The 24,794-nt window shown below is 52.9% G+C and overlaps 1 protein-coding gene across 21 annotated transcripts in view; it reads right to left on the bottom strand.

The window, feature by feature from the left end:
- The window catches only part of SNX29 (sorting nexin 29), a 526,970-nt gene that overhangs the window by 424,058 nt on the left and 78,118 nt on the right, over positions 1–24,794 (bottom strand). For all 21 annotated transcript variants that reach the window (XR_004961818.1, XR_004961819.1, XM_036280935.1 and 18 more), the window contains exons 10-12: positions 18,488–18,606; positions 11,568–11,643; positions 9,681–9,763 (exon numbers count right to left, since the gene is read on the bottom strand). Coding sequence is in view for 19 of the 21 variants with exons in the window: in XM_036280935.1 (XP_036136828.1) it covers positions 9,681–9,763; positions 11,568–11,643; positions 18,488–18,606 (278 nt within the window). In the remaining 2 variants the exon portion in view is untranslated. The remainder of the gene's footprint in view (positions 1–9,680; positions 9,764–11,567; positions 11,644–18,487; positions 18,607–24,794) is intronic.

Genomic DNA, 24,794 nt, shown 5'->3' on the forward strand with positions numbered 1-24,794 from the left:
AAGCGCTCGTGCGCGCGCGCGCGCGCTCTCTCTCTCTCTCTCTCTCTCTCTCTCTCTCTCTCTCTGCTTGCAGGGACTCCCAGGCCCTGCATCCCCCCACCACATGACCCACAGCCACGTGGACTCCACACAATGGACCAATGGACTGAATCTAGACTGATCCTGATCTGGACCTGGCTGCACCATGGAACAGACACTCTGGACACTGGCTCTGTTTCTAGCTTTGCTGAATCCATAGCTGCCCCTCTTCCAGGATTGGACTGAGAGACACGGGAATTTACAACCCCAGAAATATAATTTCACACCAATAAAGGCCATTCATTCTCCCATGGGGGCTTCTGAAAATGCTTTTTTCAGTGGTACCCCAAGAATTTCCACCCCATGAGTGTCCAGGAATTCTGGCCCACTCACCCCTCTGCCAGAGTACCTCCTCAACCTGAGCGATGACCTGACTCTGGAGAACTAAGAGGGCTCATACCACCTGTGGAAGCTTCTAAATGATAAGGCTCCAATCCCGTATGATGCCTGATTCAGACTCAGTACACCTTCATGAGTTAGTGTACTTAACCCTCAGAATGGCCTGAGATGCCAGTGTGTCTTCATCTTACAAATAAGAAAATAGGGCCCAGAGTCTGAAAAGGAAAAAAAAAAAGAGGGAGGGAGGGAGACCTAGCTAGGAAGTACTGGAGCTGGGGCTTGATCCCCGGACGGTGGCTCCAGGCCCCAGATCACCCCAGGTAACCTCCCTTCCTCTGTTCTCTGTTCTCTTAGCACATCCCTTTGAACTATGGGTGTCAGCACATGGCACTTAGGGCACCAACTGGGGACTGTCAGAAGTCCCCACCCTGCAGGACACAAGGGAGGCCTTCCAGAACCACTCGTGCAGGGAAGGGCCCGCAGAAAGGGAGAAGAACTGAAGAGCACACTTTTTTTTTTTTTTTTTTTTATCCTCACCCGAGGACATTTTTCCATTTTTTGTTCAGGTAGAGTGGGAGGGAGAGAGAGGAACAGAGAGAGAGAGAGAAACATCGATGTGAAGGGACACATCGAGTGGCTGCCACCCGCACAACCGACCAGGGCCTGGGACAAACTGCAGCCGAGGTACGTGCCCTTAGCGGGAACCGAACCCGGGTCTCTCCGGACCGCAGGCCGACGCTGAAGAGCACACTATTAAACAGCCTCCCTTGCTTGGCAAGAGGAAGTGGGAAAAATCACATCGCTCCTGTTTAGGACCCTGCCAGCTTCCCACTGCACCAGGACGAAGTCCCAACTCACCACCCTCTGCAGCACCCACCCAGGTGGCTCGCCCCTCGCACCTCTGCCCAGCTGCACGTCCACCAAAATTCCACTGTCACCCACAGAAACCCTTCCTGGTAACCCACTGAAAACAGCCCCCCCTCAGCCCCCCCAGGCTCCACCTCTCTGACGATGCTGTAGGTCTTCAAGGACGAGCTCATGTGACTGGGACACCGCTGCTGTCTGTCCCCCACTGGCCCGGCGATTCCCAGGGCAGGACTCTGATGTCTGCCAAGATACAGGCCAGGACAGCAGAGTCTATCACACGGTCAGCTCTGGGCATGATCAGTTTTTGAATAGAAGAAAGAATCCAGCAAATTGAGAAAGAAAGAATGGGAAAAAGAAAATGTACTTTTTTTTTCTTCATGAAGAAAAACACTCTCCAAAAATGTGTGGTAGATGATATGTTAGGTGTTCCTCTAAATCAATCAATCAATCAATCAATCAATAGGGTGGGTGGAAACTTCTGGAGGTGTTTAGATATGTATATAGCATAGACTGTGGTGATGATTTCACGGGTGTGTGCTTATCTCCAAACTATGTTATATACACTAGATATGTACAGCTTTTTGTACGTCAATCATACCTCAATCAAGTGTTTTAAAAAAGAACAGAAAAGCCCTCCTCGGAGAATTCTAAAGGCCATTTCTCTCTCTCCCACTCCCACTCATGACCACGGACAATTCCCTAGAGCCCAGAGACAAACCTTTCTGCACTAATCAGGGGCTACGGACAGTGAAGGCTGGTGTGCTTCCCAGTCTCAGCACAAGTGGACCGCGTCGAGGGCTGTCCGACGGCACAAGGCAGGACCCGCCCCAAAGCACCCTTCTGCCCTCAGAAGGGACACCCCACAATGTGGTGCCTCCCTCTGGCGCTGTGCACTCACCAGATGCCTGCCCTGCTTGGACCCCACAACCCCACTGCCGCAGCCCGTCTGCGGGTGCTCGGCCTGCAGTCTTCCCGGCTGGGCCGAGCAGGGACGCTGTGAGGTCTGCAGAGGGCGAGCTGCCCTGCAGACTCAGACATCCACATGCAGCCTGGATGGCTGGCGCCCGCCCCTCCCAGTCACCAGGCCTCGAGAGACAAGCCAAGTCGGAATAGGACGGGGCAATGTGCACAGCTCCGAGGCCACGGCCCCGTGGCGCTGGTACTGGCCATCAGAGCCCGCTGCCCACCAGCCCCTCCTCCACAAGCACATTTCAAACGCAGTGGCGGAGCTACTAGCAGAGGCAGCTCCCAGATTAGCCCATAAAAGGCAGAAACCCCCACTTCCCAACCACACCAATGCCAGGAAGAGGAAGAGGGGACAGAGCCGGATTCGGATTCGAGACCCGGCTGCAGGAGTTGGGCTGCGTGGCCTTGAGCACTGCATGCAGCCTCTGCCTCAGGGACTTTCCCATCTGTCCACGGGGCCAGTAACACCGGCGCCATGGGGGTCGCTGAAAAGCCAGGATGACTGCAGAGAAGCATCTAACAAAAGCCTGCTGCCTTACCAAGGAATGAGTACGAATCATTATCATAATTATTACTGGCCACCAAGAGCCCGTCTTATGCCATCCCCATGAACCACGTCGGTCCATCAGTCTTCGGTATGACTCACCCTAACTGTTACCGCAGCCTGCTGATCACACAGATTAATGTGCTCCCCACCACAAGCAGAGACATTTGCTATTCCAGAAAGACCCCTGCTCTGGGCTGGGGTCAGCCATGGTGACGTCTCACATTGCTTCTCTCTCGCCCCCAACTCCCTCTGCACCCTTTTGGATCCCAGACTGGCACCCCACAGAACTTTTTTTTTTTATCCTCACCCGAGGACATTTTTCGATATTTTGTTCAGATAGAGTGGGAGGGGGAGAGAGAGAGAGAGAAACATCGACGTGAAGGGACACATCGAGTGGCTGCCACTCGCACAACCCAATCAGGGCCGGGGACAAACTGCAACCGAGGTACGCGCCCTTAGCGGAAACCAAACCCGGGTCTCTCTGGACTGCAGGCCGACACTCTAACCGCTGAGCCAAACTGGCCAGGGCCCCACAGGACTTTTTAATACAAAACTTTGCTAAAACTTTGTTGCTACAAATTAAAAGAATGACAACAGTTAAACACAACTTGAAAATAGAAATAGAAACTTTATTCATCATAAAATTTGGTGTTTGGAGTAAGTCAGCTTAAACAGCAAATGACAAAGCTTTTCTGTGCCAATATCAGATGGTCTGAGAAGGATTGCAAGGTTTTGTTTTTTTTTTAATCCTCACCTAAGGACAATTTTTTGAATTTATCTTCAGACAGAGGAAGGAAAAGAGAGAGAGAAACATCAACACAGAGAGACACATCAAATGGTTGCCACCCACACAACCCCAACCAGGGCCGGGGACAAACTGCAACCGAGGTACGTGCCCTTAGTGGGAACTGAACCTGGGCCTCTCTGGTCTGCGGGCCAACGCTCTAACAGCTGAGCCAAACCGGCCAGGACGCAAGGTATTTTTAAAGCCATGAGAGATTAACAACACGGGTTGTTTATGTCTAATTTCACTTCAAAAGTATACGACTTTCTTTGGCTTCAATAGTAGGCAAACTCCTTTTCTATTTATCCATACAAATTAAGATCTTATTTTGGACTCACAAAAGAAAGACAAAGACTTTTGAGATAAAATAGAGATAGAAAGTTAAAAGGACTTGACTAATTATAATCACCACTTACTATTTTACATAGATAGGAAATGATAACCTAAGGTAAAATTCCCTAAATCGTCTACAATGAGAAACACACCAAGAGCTGCAAACATGTGTGTTCTCAGGGAAGAAATGGTGATGGGGCAGAAAAGATTCTAGGGCTAGTTCCCAGACCATCTCCCAGGTGGCACAGTAACCTGGGCCGGCTTGGTTGCCACCTGGGACATCTCTGGGGTTAGTGGAAGGGGGTGGACTGGGAAGTGGAGACGCAGCAACTTGCTGGGAGTTGCTGGTATGGACAAGAGGTCCCAGCTGCAGGGTTCACGGCCTCACTGTTCTGTCCACTTGGGCTGCTGTAATAGGACACCACACACTGGGTGGCTTCTAAACAACAGAAATGTAGCCCCACCAGTGTGGCTCATACACCAAGAGGTCACCAGTTCGATTCCTGGTCAGGGCACATGCCCAAGCTGTGGGCCCGATCCCCAGTGGGGCACATGCATGAGGCGGCCCATCAGTGTTCTCTCTCATCACTGTTTCTATCTCTCTCTTCCTTCCTCTCTCTCTAAAAGTCAATAAACAACAACAAAAAATTGTATAAACAATAGAAATGTATCGCTCACAGTTCTGGAGACTGAAAGTCTAAGATCAGGGTGCCACATGGTCCAGTGAGGGCCCTCTTCTGGGTCACAGACTTCGTACTGTGTCCTCACATGGTGACAGGGCAAGATCTCGGGGGCCTCCTTTGTAAGGACACTAATCTTCTTCATAAGTGCCCCACCCTCATGGCCTAATCATACCTCAAAGGCTGCCATTTCCTGATCCCATCACAGTGGGTGCTAGGATTTCAAAATATGAATTTTGGGAAAAGACACAAACATTCAGACTATGGCACTCGGAGAAAAAGCTCTCCTGAAAATAAACAAGTTTGGTTACTCATCCTGAAAATATAGTATCCTTACTCAGAAGAATTCCTTCATTAAAAACCAAAAGGTAATGATAAGTAAAGGCTTCCGGCCCTGGTGCCCACCCATTGTTGGTGCAAGACGGCAGGCAGCCCGGCTGGGTGATGGTGGAACATGTCCCCTTAGTTAATCTAGAAGTGGGGAAAACACTGAGGCTTTGGAGTTGGAAAACCGGGGTTCCTCATACCCCTCGCCCTCAATCTACCTGGAATTACGCTCGGCACACAGTAGGTGCTCAATAAATAACTGCTGAATGATATCCTAGCTGTGAGGTCTTAGATAAGTTATTTAACCTCATAAGCCTTTGTTTTCTTATACAAAAGGAATAATATTGCCTGCCCCTCAAAGGGTTCCTGGGGGTTAAATGAGAAAATGTCAATCTAAACGTTCAGGCACAACCCACGGCACATATAAACTCTGCCAGCGCGTGTTACCACTTCACCAGGTCATGTTGCACACGGTGTCACTGTGGTGGCCCCGCCGCACAGCTCCAGGAGCACAAAGGGCGCCTTTCAGTCCCACCCCCTATTCCCACTCCTCTCTAAACCCGGCAGAGCCCCCAACGGGAGAACAAAAGGCCCCACACAGGAACAATTCACACCAGGGGAACAGCCCCTGAAGGAATGCAGTCACACAGACACCAAGTGCCATTTTCCAGTTTTGAAAGTAGCAAAAATGCATAAAATGTTAGCACCTAATTTTGGTGAAGTGTAAAGAAACTGGTAGCTGTCACACTAACAGACCATAAAAAGGCTGCTCACTGACCACCCAGAAAGGCAGGCCTGAACTCTGGTCCACCAGCCCACAACCAGGAGCTTACCCCAAAGGAACAGGTACAGGAAAAGTAATAACAGGCGATATTCTTAGAACGCACTTACTGCCAGCCTAGAGCTTCTCATTTTTTCTTCACAATGAATAAAGAAACTCGTTTAAAAAATAAATAAAAACACCTGGCGACCCCCCCCCCCCAAATAATCTAGTAAGTTGTAATAAATCAAGTGCTAGCACATTATGCAGTCACTCAGCAGGATGAGCAAGAGCTGAAGAAGAAAAGGATCGTACTGAAATAATGTGAAGAAAGCAGAATACAAAATAAGCACCTTGATAATAGCTAATATGTATTGACTCTTGGCTCTGATCCAAGTACTCTTCTAAGAACAGCACAATTGACCTTCACAATGACCCTTTTAGACAAAGAAGCAAGGCACTGAGAGGTTGGACAGCCCCAGCTGCAGCCTGAACCCAGCAGCGGGGTTCCGGAGTGCGCCCCAGGCTGCGAGAGCACACTGTGCCCTCAAGCACCGGGCACGGGGCAGTTCCAACCAGACACAGCTCTGCACACCCTGCACTGCAGAAATGGAAAGCACCTCGGAGGCAGAATTAGGGGTGTTTTGGTTTGCTCAAAACTGTCTTCACTACTTCACTAAATAATTAAATTTTCATAATGGACCCTTCTATCAAGTACCAAAGGGCCTTGCAGAAAAGACCTAGCAGTGATGTGGGTCTGGTCACACCATCTTCTCTTTGGGTGCTAAAGGAAGATAAGACTATATGCCCCAAAAGCCAGGACAAACCCCTCTGCCACTTCAGAGACTTCCCAGGGAAGGCTGCTTGCAGGGGACCTGGTGACTGCCCCACGCACCAAGGACTCACCCCCCCCCCCAGCTGCATGGTGGCGCCCAGCAGAGGACCTGGTGACTGCCCCACGCACCGAGCGCCACCCCCCCAGCTGCATGGTGGCGCCCAGCAGAGGACCTGGTGACTGCCCCACACACCAAGGACTCACCCCCCCCCAGCTGCATGGTGGCGCCCAGCAGAGGACCTGGTGACTGCCCCACACACCAAGGACTCACCCCCCCCCCCAGCTGCATGGTGGCACCCAGCAGAGGACCTGGTGACTGCCCCACGCACCGAGCGCCCCACCCCCCAGCTGCATGGTGGTGCCCAGCAGCCCCCGGCACACATCAATACATGAAGCAGAGAAGCCACTTGGTAACTGCTTCGGGGAGCACAGGGTTGGGGTTCCCTTGCCAGGCTCCTTTGGGGTTTGTGAGAGTCGAGCATCTCTGGAGTGGAATCCTGTGTCACATGCTGGAATGCATTTCTTAATCTGAATTTGGGTCATTCTGGACCCTGCTCCTGGGACATCCTGTGTTATGGACTGAATCGGATCCCTCCAAAATCCTATGTTGAAGCTCTAACCCCCAATACGACTGCATTTGGAGGTAGGGCTTCAGAGGTCATTAGGGTTAAAGGAGGTCACAGGCAGGGCCCGACCCCACAGGATGTACAAGAGGAAGAAATGCCAGGGATGCGTGTGCGGAGAAAAGGCCAAGGAGCGAGCTCTCGCCGGAAACCAGCACTGCCGGCCCCTTGGCCCTGGACTGCCAGCCCGCAGAACTGGGGGACAGATTTCTGCTGTTTGAGCACCCAGCCTGGGGTATTTTATTACGGCAGCCCAAGCAAACTAATACTCCCTGCTTCCCAGACAGACTCGCTCTTCTTCCTTCTTTGTGATGACACCAGAGGTGTGCGCAGGAAGTGGGGTGCAAGTCAAAACTCCTCTGCTCAAATTTTCTAAGAAGTCTGATTTCTCACCCAGAACACACACAGGCTACACGACAGCGCTGCCCCGTTCGGCTCCCCAAAACTGACACCCACAGAAAACAGAACGCACACGGCCATCCCCCAACCCCGTCACTGCGCAATGTCGGGTGTCAAAGTGCGGATGCAGTGACACATTCCTCAGGGATCCATGTCAACTCGGCACATGTCTCTGCTTGCCCATGACAGGACGCAATGACACTGGCTACAGTTCACACCCCTGCCATCAGCATACCTCGAGTGTGTTCAGAGCAGCCCCCTCAATGCAACACACAAGCAGGGCCAGCGACTTCCTCGAAGAGGAAAAATGGCTGGGGAGGATCCACTGACCATGGCGTCGGTTCCCCTCAAAGAGCAGCTGACAATGCGAACCCTTTACCTGAGAGGCGGGACCTCAGCCCGGGAAGCAGGAAACGTACTTGGCAGCATAATGCAGGGTAGCCCTGGGGAGCCAAAAGACGCCTAGACCCCTACAAATATGCCTAGAACGAGGTACCCATGAAACCTGCTACTCATGTCCTCAATCTCGGGGTCACTGTCCTTTACAAAACAAAGGGAAGCCCTGGCCGGTTTGGCTCAGCGGTTAGAGCATCGGCCTGCGGTCCAGAAAGACCCAGGTTCGGTTCCCGCTAAGGGCGCGTACCTTGGCTGCAGTTTGTCCCCGGCCCTGTGCGGTCGGTTGTGCGGGTGGCAGCCACTCGATGTGTCCCTTTCACTTCGATGTTTCTCTCTCTCTCTCCCTTCCTCTCTCTCCCTCCCACTCTACCTGAACAAAAAATGGAAAAATGTCCTCGGGTGAGGATTAAAAACAAAAACAAAACAAAGGGAAATAAGGCGAAACCAGTGTTCTTCAGAGCAGATGCACTGGAGGCAGCCATGTCCCCTACATGCAGGTCCCCACAGAGAGCACCCCAGTGCCAGGACAGGGCACCGCATGGCCGTGGCTGGAGAAGACAGCCTCTCTTCCCTTCTCCCACCCCTCGGTTCCTTCCAGGAAAAACAGCGAGGACAGCCCCATCTCGGTCTTGCCCTCACTTCCTGGTCCATCTTTTCAACAAGGGTCTCAGTCACAGCCATGGACAGACGACAACATCGAGCCCAACTTTGTGACACGGTTTCCTTCTGCTGACCATTCTTACAGCTGCCTGCTATTTAAGTCAACTCATTGTGGCTGTTCAGTCACCATAACCATATAAACGTCTCTCCTCAAATCAAGACTTTCAAGTTTCTAAAGTGTACGTTCAAAGCAAAAGAAGGGGGCGGGGACTACAGGGTCAATAATAGCACTGTGGTAAAAAACAAACAACTGAAGTTTGAAAACCAGCAACTGTCATGTCCTCCTAGCCTGTGTCCCACCTCCTGGGTGACCTAGAAACATCTGCTCAGCTGAATTCAAGGCTGAGGCGCACCCAAAAACTACAGGATGTCACTGTGCAGAGTGAGGCAGGTGATTCCCACCAGACCACCTTACCTATCTCCTCACCCCTCCTTCACCCCGAAGTGGAGAGCACCGGCTGTCTCCCCAATGCCACTCTTCCTTAGCAATGAAAACCCTGGCTCGGGTGGGGGAGCACACTGCCTCCTAAGGTCCTGGACTGGTGTGTGCTGACCACCCGAGTGGGATACGGTGTGCACCTTCCAGGAAGGGTCCCACAGCTGGGGAGGGTGGGTGTCACCTCTTTTGTACCAGGACCCACTCAGCCGTCTGGTGACACACATGGACCCCTTCTCAGGAAGAGTGGTTTAAATTACATAAAACGAGACACACAAGATTACAAAGCAAACTGATTATATTGAAATAGAATCATCAAAATGTAAAGAATTAAAACAGTCCCTCTGTGGCCTTCCAGGAGGTACACCCCAAAACCGTGACCCGAGAAGACCGCCCGCTAGCCCATGGCCCCTCCAGGGGGAGCGCATCCCGGAAGGCCTGCCCAAGGCCAAGCGCCACGGGCAAACCTTGGCTCAGCAAGCCTGCAGCCACGCACCACACTCCAAGCCCACGACCAGGGGTGCGCACAGCTGACTTGGACCACGCTCCGCAGTCTGCAGTCGTGCAGGAGCAAGCACCAAGGCCCCGCCGTTGCGCGTGGGCCCAGAAGTCATCCCAGCAAGGATGGAGGCGATTCAGAAAGTACTTACTAACTGTCATCGACTCTGGCACCGAGGCAGAAGGTAACAGGCTGCTCAGAGGACTTCCTTGGCCTGGAGAACTGGCTTCCACGCTGGGGAAAGGCAGGCAGAAGGAAGTTACACTCAGCCACTCACCGTGCACAACCTCACCACTCAAACACTACCTGGCACTAAGTTTATTCAGCAGCACCTACTAGGAGGAGCAGAAGGTGGCCCCCGACATCAGTCAGTCCTCGCTATTTGCAATTCCTCACTTACAGATGTACTTGTGCTTTCGTGCTCACTCTGCGCTCGCGCAGGCCCCAGATGTGCACGCTCCCAGCTGGCACCAGCGATATGAGCTCTGCCTTCTTCTTTCAACTATCATTCCATAAATGTGCCCTTTTGGAGGGTGATTTAGTGCCACATTTTTCACATTTCTTGGTGATTTTGCTATTTAAAACAGCCCCAATGACCTGACCAGTGTGGAGTCGTCCCATGCACCAAAAGGTCACCGGTTCGATGCCCAACCAGGGCACATGCCCAGGTTGCTGAGGGCTTGATCCCCAGTAGGGGGTGTGCAGGAGGCAGCCAATCGATATTTCTCTCTCACATCAATGTCTCTCTCTCTCCCCCCCTCCCTCTCCCTTTCTCTCTTTCTAAAATCAATAAAAACATATTTAAAAACATAAATTAAATTTTTTAAAAATTAAAATAAAATGACCCCTGAGCATGGTGCTAATGGGCTGTCTGGTGTTCCCAAGCATAAGAAGATCGATACCCGTGGTGAAGAAAATGCGTGTCAGGCAACCTTTGTTCAAGCATGAGTTACAGTGCTGTTGGCCATGAGTTCCATGTTAACGAATCACTGACAAACAGGAACAGACATAAAACAGTTATGTACTGATTGGCTGACACAACTGTTGTGAGCAGGGCTCACAGGCACCTGACCCTGCATTCCCCCAGAGCGGCGGCTGTCTCCACAGCAACTGTGCAGAACACAACTACCACAAACGGTGAGAACTGACTGTATCCTTACAAACAACAGCAACATGGAAAAATAACACAACTTTCCTGAAAACAGCAGGGTCATGGTGTGGTTAAAACACACATGCACACACACCCCACTAGGAGAAAAAGGACAAAAATATCAACAATGAAACAGAGTTGGGAGTTAAAAGTGATTATTTTTTTCATTTAATGCTGCATTTTCCAACTTTCCTAAGATAACCAGCAATAAGGACTCCGGGTCCTGGCTGGGCCCTGGGGCACCCACCCTTCCTGACACTGCACTAGCTGGTCCAGGCCTCCCACAGGAGCGTCCTTTCAGAGAGCAGAGAGTGAGACCACCACAGGAAGCGGGGTGCGGGCAATCAGGGCTCCCAGCCTAGAGCTACCTCCCTGAAACACCAAAGTAAAACCATGCAGGGAAAAAAGGAAAACACGGTGACAGCAACAAGGATCAAACATGAGAGACTTCGCTCTGCCACCAAACAGCCAATGACTTTGGGCAACGTCTCTGAGATGCTTTCATTTGAAAACAGGAAACCGACATGGCACTTCCTACTATATTCCAGACTAAGCACGTCAAAGACATATACTAACTAAGGGGCTTAACTATTATATGATATTAATTATTCAATATCATCGCCAAATGTTAAAGTTAGCAAACCGTGACAGGAGGCACCCAAATCTGGCCCCAAAAGTGCACAGCTGAAGGGGACAATCCTGTTTCTCATGGAGTCTCTCATGCTCTCCCACCCCTGACAAAGCCATCTTTTGTGGTGTGAAGACTGAACCTGAACACAAATAAGGCCTTGCCCTTCAATCCTACCAGGTGCCCACCTATCTTTAAAAACAGAATAAAATGCTGAATAAAATTCAGTCCCAAAGGCAGCCTGGTTTCTGGATACTGACCTGTAGCGAGGCCCAGGCTCTGGCAGGGCATGGTCCTCAGGTCCTGTCCCGTTCTCCAGACTTCCCACTGGGGCATCTGTGAACAGAGCGCAGTCACAGCGAGAAAGTCAGGTTTCTGTTTTCATTTCATTTTCTCCGTGAGATGAGGACACAGTGCAGACATTGCTCATCTGCTAAACCAGTTGACCAGTTGAAATTTTTTCCTCGTCGGTACACTAGATTTTTATCTGCTACCAGTTTCCGATTCTGCACCAGTCACTGACTGAAGGTCTCAACCTTTTTTACTTTAGCCACCTGGTATCACCCATGAAGTCCATATTCAGAGACAACCTCAGAATAACAAATCAGCTGTTAGACAAAACTACTCCTGCCTGTAGTGGCTCAAGACAGACACGAGAGGGCAGCACAGTCTAATCGCTGACAGTGTCTGCTCGGGTGAAAACAAAGTGACTGCAGATTTCTAAAAAGCCACCTGCCCTGCCTTCGGTGGCCTGCGGGCCAGGCATGTGGAAGAAGTGAGGCCACAAATAATCTCTAGAAACAACAGGAAAGAGGCACTAAAGATGTTCATAAACGCATCAGCTGCTGTTCAAGTCTCTTTCCAGGAAAAAGTGCAAATCTTATGCCCCTTGGGCTAGATGGTGACCTTAAAGCCAGTTTCACCCAGAACATTTGCTCACTGGAGAAACAGCGGGTCTGTCATTACACCCCCCACGCCTGAGCCAGGCCTGGGTAGGAACAGGGGACACAGAAGGAAGGGAACGCAGCTGCCTTCCCTATGCCATCCTCACAGCCTCCCCCATGCCATTGCCATGTAGCTAGTTTACGCTCAAGACCCCCCAGCTCTAAGGGGTTCAGCTAAGGGAACTCCAAAGAAAAATGGTTTTTCACCTTTCTTTCTTTTCACCCTGCTGTCACCATCAAGCAACTCCACTTACTCCTACCTCTTTCAAGAAGTCCGAAGGGGAAAGAGAGAGTCTACTTCGGAGTCTCCTCTCCTCGCTCCCTGCTACTGTGGGTAGTTTAAGGATGAGGGCTCAGCCTGGGTTCAAGCCCTGCTCCCAACTTTACTTCTGCAAGTTACCTACACTCTTGTGCCTCGGCTTCCTGACCTATGAAATGGGATGGCACTACTGCCTACCATACAACACTGTAATAACGTATGCCACATAACAACACTGCAATACGTGTAAAACCAGTGAGAACACTCAGTGAGCGAGGGGCTAGCATCAAGACCCTCTAACCGGCTGCCTACCATAGGCTCTCATCTTCCCAGTCAGCTGGAATTGCTCTCCAAGGACCCCACGGAATGCTTCCTTCAGCCCCCCACACGGTCCTGCAGCCTAAGACAAGGCTGAGCAAGTTCTCCTTGGAGCTCTCCTTTGTCGGTGTTCAGAACAGTGATCTTTGGTCCCCCTCCCTCTACCGTCTTTTTCTTTGATTCCTGGGCAAAGGTGGACCTGCATCACCGCTCTGTGACCTCTGTCCCCAGGTAAACCCAGCAAGGTCTTAGCTCAGACCTCACCTCTGTGAAGATGACAACTCTCAAGCCCTCGCCTCTGGCTAGGAACTGAACCTTGAATCCTAGCCCCACATTTCTAATTGCCTGCCAGAAATCTCTACCGGGGTGTCCTACAGGGCCTCCCACCTGACCCTAACCTTCAGAACCACTCCTCTCTGTCACCGCTTCCCACTGGCTGTAACCCAGAAGAGCGTAGCACTCACGCCCTCCCATCACAGAGCTACGAGGTGCCCGCAGCCTGCTGGTCCCACCTGGTTATCGCCCGCTCCTTGCTTACAAGCACCCTTGTCCAAAGGCTTCACACCTTCAGGTGTCCTGCAGCAGGTGACCTCAGGTCCTCTCGCCATCTAAGCCGACACACACGACTGTCAGCTTCTGCTCCCTGAAGCAAAAGGGCGCTCCAGCACCCACATGGAAACCCGCAGCTGGAGCAAAGGCCATCGCCCACCAGCACCACAGGCTCAACACAGCCCCGTGGATTTCCCTTCGTTTACACAGCCACAACCGGCTGGCAGCTGTAGTGGGCTGAGGCACCTGAGCCACGGAGCAGCCAGAGATGCAGACCAGCTCCCTCATCCGCCAGTCCCTTCTGAGGCAGGTACTACTACTGCCTTATTTTTATAAATGAGGACAGTCCTTAAGGATGTAAGTTACTTCTCCAAGCTCAGAGCCAAGTGCGAGGACCTGAATCCGGGTCTGCCCAGTGGCAGAGCTGAGCCCTTGCTCACTTCTGTCTCTGGTTCAGCTGAGCTGAAATATGTGCTTTTCCCTCTACAATTCCCTGGCATCCCTGCCACTATTCCTTTGTCCACACTGTATCCCCAGCCAGATACCATTTTCCACCTGCCGGGTGCCCACACCTACTGCATCCATCCACTCGCTGCTCAGCAATGGCTTCCTGAACCCCAGCTGTGGGCCTGGCTCTGGCCAGAGTCAGGGTCACACTTGAATCAAAACAGACATGGTCCCTGTGCTCACGGACCTCAAAAATTAGTAGGTAGGACAGGCATTACCAAGTAATTACACAAATACATGATCACAAACATGATCACAAAAACACAGAGCAATGTCGACACGCCAGATTCACCACAGTATGAAACATGGGGCCTGGCCTGCCTGGGGACGCAGGGGGCAGAGGCGCCTGCTACAGTCGAGACACCTGGGCTGTGACCTGAAGGTGTGCTCAGGCAGGTAAGCAAGGCAGGAGGGGCATGAGGAAAGAACGGCAGGCAGGCTCGGTGTAAGGAAGTGGAAGCAGGGGACTGGGGCGAGGGATGCTGAGCGAAGGGGAACTGGGAGGAGTTGGGGTGAGCTGGGCCTGGTGGCCACAGAGAGGATTCTGGTTTATCCTAAGTATGGAGGCGGGGTTTGGAGGAAGGGAATAGGCAACCTGACTTCTGTTGTAAACACTCACTCTGGCTGCTAAAAGAATGATGGATTGTGACTAGGGGTAGAAGCAGAGAGAGCTGTTGGGGAGGCTGGATTTGCAAATAGCCCAGGCAAGTGATCGATAAGGCCGAGTCAGAACAGGGTGGTGAAACCATTCAGGGCACATACTTCAACCAGTCACTCCTTTACATCAGGTGATTCAAATGATGTTCCCTGTCCCTTCCTCGCATGCAAAAGCCCAGGAGGGGCTCATCTCTGGATCCCCAGAGCCTAGAACAGTGCTGAGGCAGGACCTCCCACAGCACGGGCAAAGGAAACAGGAGTCCTCAGCAGCACGCGACCTGTGTAAGTGGGGTAGCAACCCCACGATGCAGCCCAGTGGCCACCAGTCTCCTGGCATTCCACACAGTAAAATCAGTCCCTGGGAGCCAGGCTCTGAAATCAGCCACCTCAGACCAGAGCAATGCTGCAGCAGACCCTCCTCACCCTCAGCACGCAACTCCCGGGACCCAGGGGCAGGTCGGGCAGCTGAAGCACGGACAACCTGATAGGAGAGGAGGGCTGAGGACCCGAGGCTTCAGATGAACCACATCGTGGGAACTGCCCCTGCACTTGCTGACCCCCGCAGGAAAGCCTCGGGCGGGGAGCGCGTGGGCTTCTCCCACGGTGAGCGTTGGTCACGGGCCTTGCTCCCTCCACCTTCGTTCTTGGCAGAGAACTGGGGGGCTCTTTCCCTTCCAGCCTTGGAGAGCCGCCGTGCTGAAGGTGCTCTGCTCTGTTGCAGGTAATACGCATGCCCAAGGAATGCCTGCATCCCTTCCTCCTTCTTCTCAGGGTCTCATGTGACCCTGACCTGGCATCTCCTTTAGCTGAGCCCGACCCTAACCCCAGAAATGCAGCTCAAAGCACAGCCCCTGATCCACAGAATCAAGATTCAGAAGGCTAATGATTCTGTGTGCAGGTCCCCTGCTCTGATGTTTTCTCCCTCCCAAGACTTGGCTACCACACACCCATCCTCCCTTCCTCACCGTGTCCCTCTCCCACTTTAATCTCCTCCCTCCCTCCCTCTTTCTCTAAACACCCCAAAGGCAGTGACAGCAGAGGCGGTAACATGTTCAAAGATGATGGGCAAGTCCCCTAAGGGAGGAGCCCTGAGTGTACAAAGTCACCACCAACGACATGCAATGGCCCCCAGGCCTGACTGAGAGGGACTATGTTAACGTCTCTCAATGAGGGGGGTGACTCAGAAGGGACACTAGTCAGAAAAGGAGGGGAAAGAAGGAGTCTGGGAAAGAAATCTTGGCCGTGCTGGGTGCTGCCCAGGCAAGGGTACCCCTGAGGCAGGCTGGTCCCAGCACCACCTGGAACAGCCTACCTCCCACGCCACGCTCCTGCTGACGCCCGCCCCTCGGGCTGTCACAGCTCCCAAGACCCCCCACAGCTCTGTCACGTAGGAAACGGACAGTGTGCAGACTGGCTCCTGCACAGCCTCTCGGTGAGGGTCATCAGATAAGCTGGAGCTTGAGTCCCATCAACAGTGACAAGGTGAAGCCTCTGGGTGGGAGTGTGGAAATCTGCCAGGGGACGTCCTCTCTTGAGGATCCTCAAGGATCCTGGAAGTTGGCCTGCAGCTACTTCCCCTAGAGACACTGGTCTCTAGAAAGCCCAGAGGTCGGAAGGATGTCGGGTCCTATAAGACCAAACCCCAATTTGAATGGCAAATGGCATTTTGGAGCAACTAGCTGTCCGCCCCCAGCACCTGAGGGTTAGAGGAGCCCAGTGAAGAAATGAAAACGCCCCTGAAAACAAAACAGACTACCCCTCGGGCTGTCATGCACCTAACAGCCTAGCAATACTTCACAACCCAGCTGAAGGGTCCCTCCGGGGAGGAGCAGGGCAACGGGAATGCGGACATGGATCAGGACTTGGAAGCTGTGAACAAACCCTAGAAACTCCCCAGGGGTCCCAGACACATCAGGACCACCTGCTCTCTGCAGACCCCCACTCCCCTCTCAGCCATTCCGCCCACACCTGCACAACCAGGCACCCATCCCCCACCACGTGGGCTCTGGGACCAAGGACAGGCATCTGTCCTGTGAAAGGAGGTAACCTGACATGAGCAAGGCAGCCAGACTGCCCACCTCTCTTAGAGATTTAAACTGAGACCCAGAGAGACGTGCTAGTTGGGTTGGGATAGAAGGTCACGGGGCTGAGGCTATGGTGTTGGCACCTCAGTCAAGTACAGGCCAAAGGGGAGGGGGTGAAAATCACGAGGGAGCTAAGACGGCCCAGGAAGTGTGGGGACACAGATGGCAGGAGTCCTCTCCCTTCCAGGTCCAGCTCCTGGCCACGGCCACCCACAGGATGCCCTGCCGCAGCACCGCTGCAATGTTAGTCGGCTTTCCAGGGCCTCGCGTGTACCTGGCACCCTCTCCCACATGGATCTCGGGATCTCACCACACAGCTGAGAGGAAGGTGCTATACTAATGCCTGCCCCCTCCTCCCAGGCTGTGGTCACCTTACCGTCCTGGACTCCCTTCAAGGGCTTGGTAAGTGGTGGCCACCTCGCTACCATCATCCAAGTTCCAGCAGAGGAAACCAGCCTGGAGAACACGAGACACCTGGCCACCAATGCTCATCCACCTCCATGACATGCTGCTCACAGTGCAACCTGTCACCTGGCCACCAATGCTCTTCCACCTCCATGACATGCTGCTCACAGTGCAGCCTGTCACCTGGCCACCAATGCTCTTCCACCTCCATGACATGCTGCGCAGAGTGCAGCCTGTCACCTGGCCACCAATGCTCATCCACCTCCATGACATGCTGCTCACAGTGCAACCTGTCACCTAGCCACCAATGCTCTTCCACCTCCATGACATGCTGCTCACAGTGCAGCCTGTCACCTGGCCACCAATGCTCATCCACCTCCATGACATGCTGCGCAGAGTGCAGCCTGTCACCTGGCCACCAATGCTCTTCCACCTCCATGACATGCTGCTCACAGTGCAGCCTGTCACCTGGCCAACAATGCTCTTCCATCTCCATGACATGCTGCTCACAGTGCAACCTGTCACCTGGCCACCAATGCTCTTCCACCTCCATGACATGCTGTGCAGAGTGCAGCCTGCCCCAGCTCCCACAGCTTCCTGGAGCTGGGACCGATCTGACCCCACTCTAAACTGCTGCCAGTCCACAGCCCCGCCCACCTCTGCACATGCACTAGTTTGAGTGGCTTCTGCTCCCCAAACAGCGACATGTACAACAGTCTGACATCCGCTTCAGAATGTCAACAGCTTCCTGAGCAGTTGGTAGGCCCGACAGATTCTTAAACCTGGCTCTGGGAAGGTGAGAAGGGTACTTACGTTGGGGGCGGGGCTGGGGGACCAAGGCCTCGAGGACCTGGTGGTGCCATGGGGAAGTGCCAGGCCCTGAGTGAGTCAGCTGCACTGCGCACCCACTCTTCTGGGCGGGCTGGGCTCACGCACTTCCCCCCACCACCACTCCCCAGAACTCCCCTGGCTAAGAAGACAGTAACAAACCACACACACACGTGCTCTGCGGCATGGAACAGACCAGAACTGCTTCTCCCCGGGCAGGTTTTAGGCAGCTGCTCCCAGACCCCTAAGCACTTCGTTGCAAAGGGTGCCAGGGCCTTACAGCTATGGGTTCTGGGACCTCCTTTCTCCTGAAAGGCGGAAATTATGGTCATCCTTTGTGGTTGTACATGACCACGTTCAACAAATCACTGGCAAGGTAAAGGAGCAGGCCTGAGGACTCCCTGGTGACTGGGCAGCCCATTCCGCCAACACTCAGTCAGGCGAGGGCACCTCAAACTGTTCAGTAAGCAGTGGAGCCAAACCCTCTGTCACTCCAAATCCCAGCAGGCCCTCCTGCTGAGCCCCAGGCTTCCCTGCTCCCACTCCTACCAGCAGAGGTGACCCAGACACCCCTGTGGTTCTCAGAGGCAAAGCTCGTATTGGAAGGAAAGAGCAGTCAGGACACCCACCTGCAGGGCTGTAGGAACCCACTCCACTGACCGGAAAGAGGATGTCGGTGTCACCGTGTAGCACCTGCAGTGGAGCCCAGCTGTGCATCTGGGAGAGGCAGGTGTTCCCGTCCAGTGGCCTATGAGGAACAAATACAGCTGTGTGAAACGGTGAAGGACCTCACAGGGCTCAGATCACCACAAGCATCCGCTAGACCTCCCACAAGTTTCTTCTTGGAAACTAACCAGGCCATGCTGGGGCTGGGCATAGCCGGAGATGCGGGCTGGGAGTAAGGAACATGGAGTCCGGAGCCAGACCCCCTGCATTTGTTCGTTTGGTCACTGTTTACTGAGCACCTACTATATGCCAGGCAGTGTCCAGCACACATATTTTGTGCTGGCAAAAGAGCCAGCACATGGTGTTTATCCTGCCCTCATGGAGCTTCTGGTCTGTGGGGGACACCAACATGAATCAAATGATCCCCCTGGAAGGTGTAAAACAGCAGTTCAGCTTCGTGGAGCTGGTCAGGAAGGTCACGGAAGGCTTCCTGGAAGAAGGGCGGTCTAAGGTGAGAGCTGAAGGAAGCACACGAGTTACCTGAGTGAAGAGAAGGGACAAAAGGGACGGAGGGAGAGGGAACAGCGTGTGCAAGTGCTGAAGGAGGAAGTACGGTGTGTTCCAGGTTCTGAAATGATGGCAGCCACGTGACCTTGGGCTGGCATCACTTCACCTTGCTGGTTCTCGAACCCTCTCGGGTAAAAGGGCAGAATCAGACCACATCATGTCTGGGTCCCTTCCAAGAAAGGGGGTCGGCTCAAATATTAACCAGACTCATATGATCTGTTATATTGTACTGAATCCACTAAGTACAAAACTAACCCGTACCATCTTCTAATACCAGGCTGGCTCGATTCAATGTGTTTCAGGAAGCATTTGCTCACGGCAGTATTTGCCTCTGGGCAATTAAGAAACACTAATAAATACCAGGATGCATTTGTGCAGTACTTTAAAGACTATAAAGTCATTTTGTAGCTCGGCTGAAAAGAAGACCAGAGCAGATCATAATCATACCTACGTAACGGGGGGGGGGGGGGGCAAAGGAAGGGGAGGGAAAGGGGGAGGAGAAAAGGAGGGAAGAAGAAGTGAGAGAGGGAAAAACAGAGATTCTGTGACTTGTCCAAGGTCATCCACCTTAAGGCAGAGCCAAGGCCTGTGGGGGACTCGAGCACAGGTTTCCCAATCCAGCTACAAAGGCTTTCCTGGCTACTGCCTACCGTGACATGCTGCACAGAGTCTGTCTTTCTTTAGAGCAGGGATCAAGAAAACTTTTCTGTAAAGGACCAGACAGCGAATATTTTAGGCTTTGTGACCATAGTTATTCTTCTTTGGCTGTTTGTTTGTTTGTTTGTTTGTTTGACAACTCTTTAAAAATGTACCAACCAACCATTCTTAGCTCGTGGGGGGGACCTGGCCAGCAGGTGCAGGTAGCCACCTCTTCTTTCAGAGACCCTCATGTAGACATTCTGCTCTCAGCCCTCTCTAGGTCATACATTTGGCACAGATCAAACGTCTACAGAATATTTGCAAAATGTATTATTTAATCCTGCAGGTAACACACACAACGAGACTCTCAGATGGCACTCCAGGGCGTAAGAGAGGAAGGCCCGTTCTCAGATGGACTTGGCTGTGCCCCAGCATCTGTTCTGAACCACCCTCCGAGGGCTCCAGTCCAGCAGCTGGTGACTAAGGGGCCTGCAGGACACGCAGAGGCGGTCAGGGCACCCCTCAGGAGCAGGCAGCAAGGCCACCGGTCTTGCCCTGGCCAGTTTGACTCAGCGGTTAGAGCGTTGGCCCATGGACCAAAGAGGCCCGGGTTAAATTCTGGTCAAGGTCATGTACCTCAGTGGTGGTTCGTCCCTGGCCCTGGTTGGGGTCATGCAAGAGGCAACCAATCAATGTGCCGGTTTCACATCAATGTTTCTCTCTCGCTTTCTCTCTCCCTCTCTCCCACTCTATCTGAGATAAATAGAAAAATATCCTAAGGTGAGGATTAAAAATAAGCCTCCAGTCCTTTCCTGGCCATTGCACTGGATCGGGGGGGGGGGGGGGGGTCTGCTGTTCCTGAGGGGAAATCTTGCCACTTCCAGCAACACAGGCAGGGTGCGAGGGGAGGCCAGGCCCCAGCAGCGCAGTGTGCAGCCCAAGTAAAAGTGGCCAAGGGCCACCCCTCAAAACTGAGTCACACTGGAGGGAGTCCTGAGGCAGAGACCAACTCAGAATATGGTATCAGTGCTGGCTTAACAACATAATAGGTGTTGCTTTTCAGCAGAAAAGTAAAACACATTGTAAAACCAAGAAAGTGTCAAAAAAAAATGGAGGGGAAAAAATTACACCCAAAGCACGTTGCCCAAGACACTATCTCCTTAGTATCTTTTTTCTTTCTATCTTACACATACTTTTTTATTTTTATTTTTTTATCCTCACCCGAGGACATTTTTGCATTTATTTTCAGATAGAGCAGGAGGGAGAGAGAGAGAGAGAGAGAGAGAGAGAAACATCGACGTGAAAGGGACACATCAAGTGGTTGCCTTCTGCATGACCCAACCAGGGCCGGGGACAAACTGCAACCGAGGTACATGCCCTTAGCGGGAACCGAACCCAGGTCCCTCTGGACCGCAGGCGGACGCTCTAACCGCTGAGCCCAACTGGCCAGGGCTCACGTACTTTTCTTTACAAGGCCATAAAGAAACGAAATGTAGGATGTTATATTCAGCTTCTTCATTCCATATGAACTTACAGGTTCATCTTTATTCTACTTGGACACTCTTACACTTCAGTCCAGAGGTTTAAGGTCCTAAACAAGAAGAAGTCAGGGTTGATGCGACAGGATGTTCCATGAACCGCTCCTCTGTGGTCACGCGTGTAAGTCAGCTCCCGAGTTCTGCTTCTCTAAACGAGGACGCGCAGCCTCTCCCGAGACCGCCCCGGGGGCTCCCTGGCAGCAAGATCCCTAAATCAGGTGGGTGAGCGTGTTGCAGGCTGCTGGCCTGACACTGTCTCCTGCGGGCTGTCACCGCTACCAGCGACCGAGGAGGATGCCCCGTGCCAGCCGTGCCACCTCGCTCAGCCCACAGGTAACTAGTGTGCGAGGCCGCCCTGGGCACACCGAGGGCAGGCCACTCCCAGGGCACTGGCCAGGGTTCGCCTTTGTCCAGGTCTCACTTTACATCTTGGCAAACAGGACGGGCAAACTATGGCGTCTGCTCTCGCTCTGCGGTTGCTTCGTTGCCGGTGAGGTGCCACATTTTTCCACGTTTATAATTCTTTCTGAATTACGTTTTTACCCCACTTCCCGACTGATGTCATAGAACACATATGAAGTGACAGAGAAACTCCTTTCTGCAATAAAGGTATCATCTTCTTTAAAAAAAAAAAAAAAAAAGACAGAAAGCAAAGCCAACACTTGTAAACACTGAGGCAGTAGAGACAAGATTTTCCTCAGTCATCAAAGAAGCGGCTTCATTGCTAGCAAACAGAAGCATAAAACCCAACTTTGAGCCAACAGAGCATCTTAAAGATATTTCCAGAGCCTGTGGCAGCCCCAGGTGCGTCTCCTGGCCTGGCCTGCCCACCCCCCACAAACCCAGCAGCCCGGGTGCGTCTCCTGGCCTGGCCTGCCCACCCCCCACAAACCCAGCAGCCCGGGTGCGTCTCCTGGCCTGGCCTGCCCACCCCCCACAAACCCAGCAGCCCGGGTGCATCTCCTGGCCTGGCCTGCCCACCCCCCACAAACCCAGCAGCCCGGGTACATCTCCTGGCCTGCCCACCCCCCACAAACCCAGCAGCCTGGGTGCATCTCCTGGCCTGCCCACCCCCCACAAACCCAGCAGCCTGGGTGCATCTCCTGGCCTGCCCTGCCCAGCCCCCCACAAACCCAGCAGCCTGGGTACATCTCCTGGCCTGCCCTGCCCAGCCCCCCACAAACCCAGCAGCCCGGGTGCGTCTCCTGGCCTGGCCTGCCCAGCCCCCTCACAAACCCAGCAGCCTGGGTGCATCTCCTGGCCTGGCCTGGCCTGCCCAGCCCCCTCACAAACCCAGCAGCCTGGGTGCGTCTCCTGGCCTGGCCTGCCCAGCCCCCTCACAAACCCAGCAGCCTGGGTGCGTCTCCTGGCCTGGCCTGCCCAGCCCCCTCACAAACCCAGCAGCCTGGGTGCATCTCCTGGCCTGCCCACCCTCCACAAACCCAGCAGCCCGGGTGCATCTCCTGGCCTGGCCTGCCCACCCCCCACAAACCCAGCAGCCTGGGTGCGTCTCCTGGCCTGGCCTGCCCAGCCCCCTCACAAACCCAGCAGCCCGGGTGCATCTCCTGGCCTGGCCTGCCCAGCCCCCTCACAAACCCAGCAGCGCTGGTAAACTGCTTGAGTTCTGGCCCTTCGGCTCCTAGACCTTGCACGTGAACATTATCTTACAATCACCATGAAAGTATTACTCAGTCGGCCACCTCATCATTCCTCTGCTCTTTCCCCAAGACACTCGACGGAATGTCCTCTGTCCAGAGTCAGCAGGAGGCTCGATGGCCTCGAAGGCCGGGCTCTGTAAAGGTCACCTGCACTGTTCTGTGTCTCACACATCACAATGCTGGCAGCTACCTTGGCTGGCAAGGTGGCCTCCCCTCCACACTTGCCTCAGTGGCACCAGTCTATTAGGAAGAGAAATGACAGTGTTTGAGGCCAATTAAAACCCATGAAGTTATCAACTCAGAGATGCACTAATCTACAGAGACAGGGGATACAAGTGGCATTTCCTGAAAGGCCCAGATTGAGACTAAAGGTAAGTGCGATGGTGAAATTTGAGTGTCTTGGCTATGCTGTGGTAGCCAGACAAATGATCAAATGTTATTCTAGATGTTCCTGGGAAGGTGTTTTTCAGATGAGATTAACATTGAAATCAGCAGACTCTGAGTAAAGCATACTACACTCCATACTTTGGGTGGGCCTCATCCAATCAGTTAAAGGCCTTAACAGAAAAAGACTGAGGTCCCCACAGAAGGAGAAGCTCTGCCAGCAGACTGCCCCAGGGCTCAAACCACAATTCCTGCTTGGGTGTCCAGCCTGCCAGCTAACCCTGCAAATTCTGAATTTGCCAAACTTCCAAAATCACATGAGCCAATTCCTTAAAATAATCTCTCTAGAGAGAGACGATCGATTGGTACTTTTTCTTGGGAGAACCCCAACTAATACAGCCCATCACAGGACCTGGCTCCCAGGAACAAAGACGTTCACAGCCTGTCAGCAAAACAAGCTGTGGGGAAGCTGCTCTAACGAACACTTCGAAAGGAGGAAAAGCCTCGTGTGTGAACATATCTATTTCACAATGGCTGATAACAAAACGCAAAGACAGACAAAGATGCCAACAACCTAAACACTCAACAATGGGGGAAACTTCAGCAAATCGTGTCATATTGATCTGACTGAAAAGCAACCAATCAGTATTCGGAATTATGGAGAAAAATGGAAAACATTCAACAGTAGAGCACAAACTATGGAGTCCAGCACAGTCTAACCTGAACCCCAGCTTTGCTCATTGCTTTGACAAACAGCAACTCTCCACAAACCCCATTCTTTTGTCTGTCAGGTGGGGGTGACACCCACTACCCTCAGGACTAGGACCAGGCACATACAGTTTGGAGCAGCTGGCACATCGCAGACAGTCACTGAGGTGGTACCACTGACACAGGAATCATGTGAATGGGGCCAGGGTAACAGTCAAACAAAAGCAGGCATAGTCTCACGAGAAAGAAAAAAATCCTATTAAAACAACATGAATATGAAAAGCTCCAGCTAAGACATACTGTGCCCCTTAATCATACCATGGGATCTCGCTACCTGTTTCCTCTCGTGGTTTGGAAGTCGGCCATGATTAGGACGGCATTGTGCAGTCACGCCTAAGTGAAGAGGTAACTAATGGATTTGGCATGAAGAGTAAAACCAAGCTCAGGAGTCGTTCCGAGAGTAGCGCGGCAGCCGCTGACCTGTGCTGTGTCTCCAGGTGCCGGCACCGCACAGATGGCCCACACCGTCTCCCATTCCTTCACAACAACCCTACTACGACGGGGCTTTTTTTCTCCCAGGCCTCCAACGAGGCCTGAGACTCTGGGAGGTGAAGGGACTTGTCCACCCTCGCCAACCTAAGCCAAGGAGCTCGTAAATGAGGACCCAGGTTGTCTGGATTCCAAAACCCCAGCTCTTCACTATGCTGTTTGCTCTGTGCCTTCGCGCGCATCAAGCCCCTCCCGCAGGCATCAATCTGCAGCAACGCCAGCGTCAA

Source organism: Molossus molossus, unplaced genomic scaffold, assembly GCF_014108415.1.
Source record: "Molossus molossus isolate mMolMol1 unplaced genomic scaffold, mMolMol1.p scaffold_m16_p_3, whole genome shotgun sequence".
Lineage (NCBI taxonomy): Eukaryota > Metazoa > Chordata > Mammalia > Chiroptera > Molossidae > Molossus > Molossus molossus.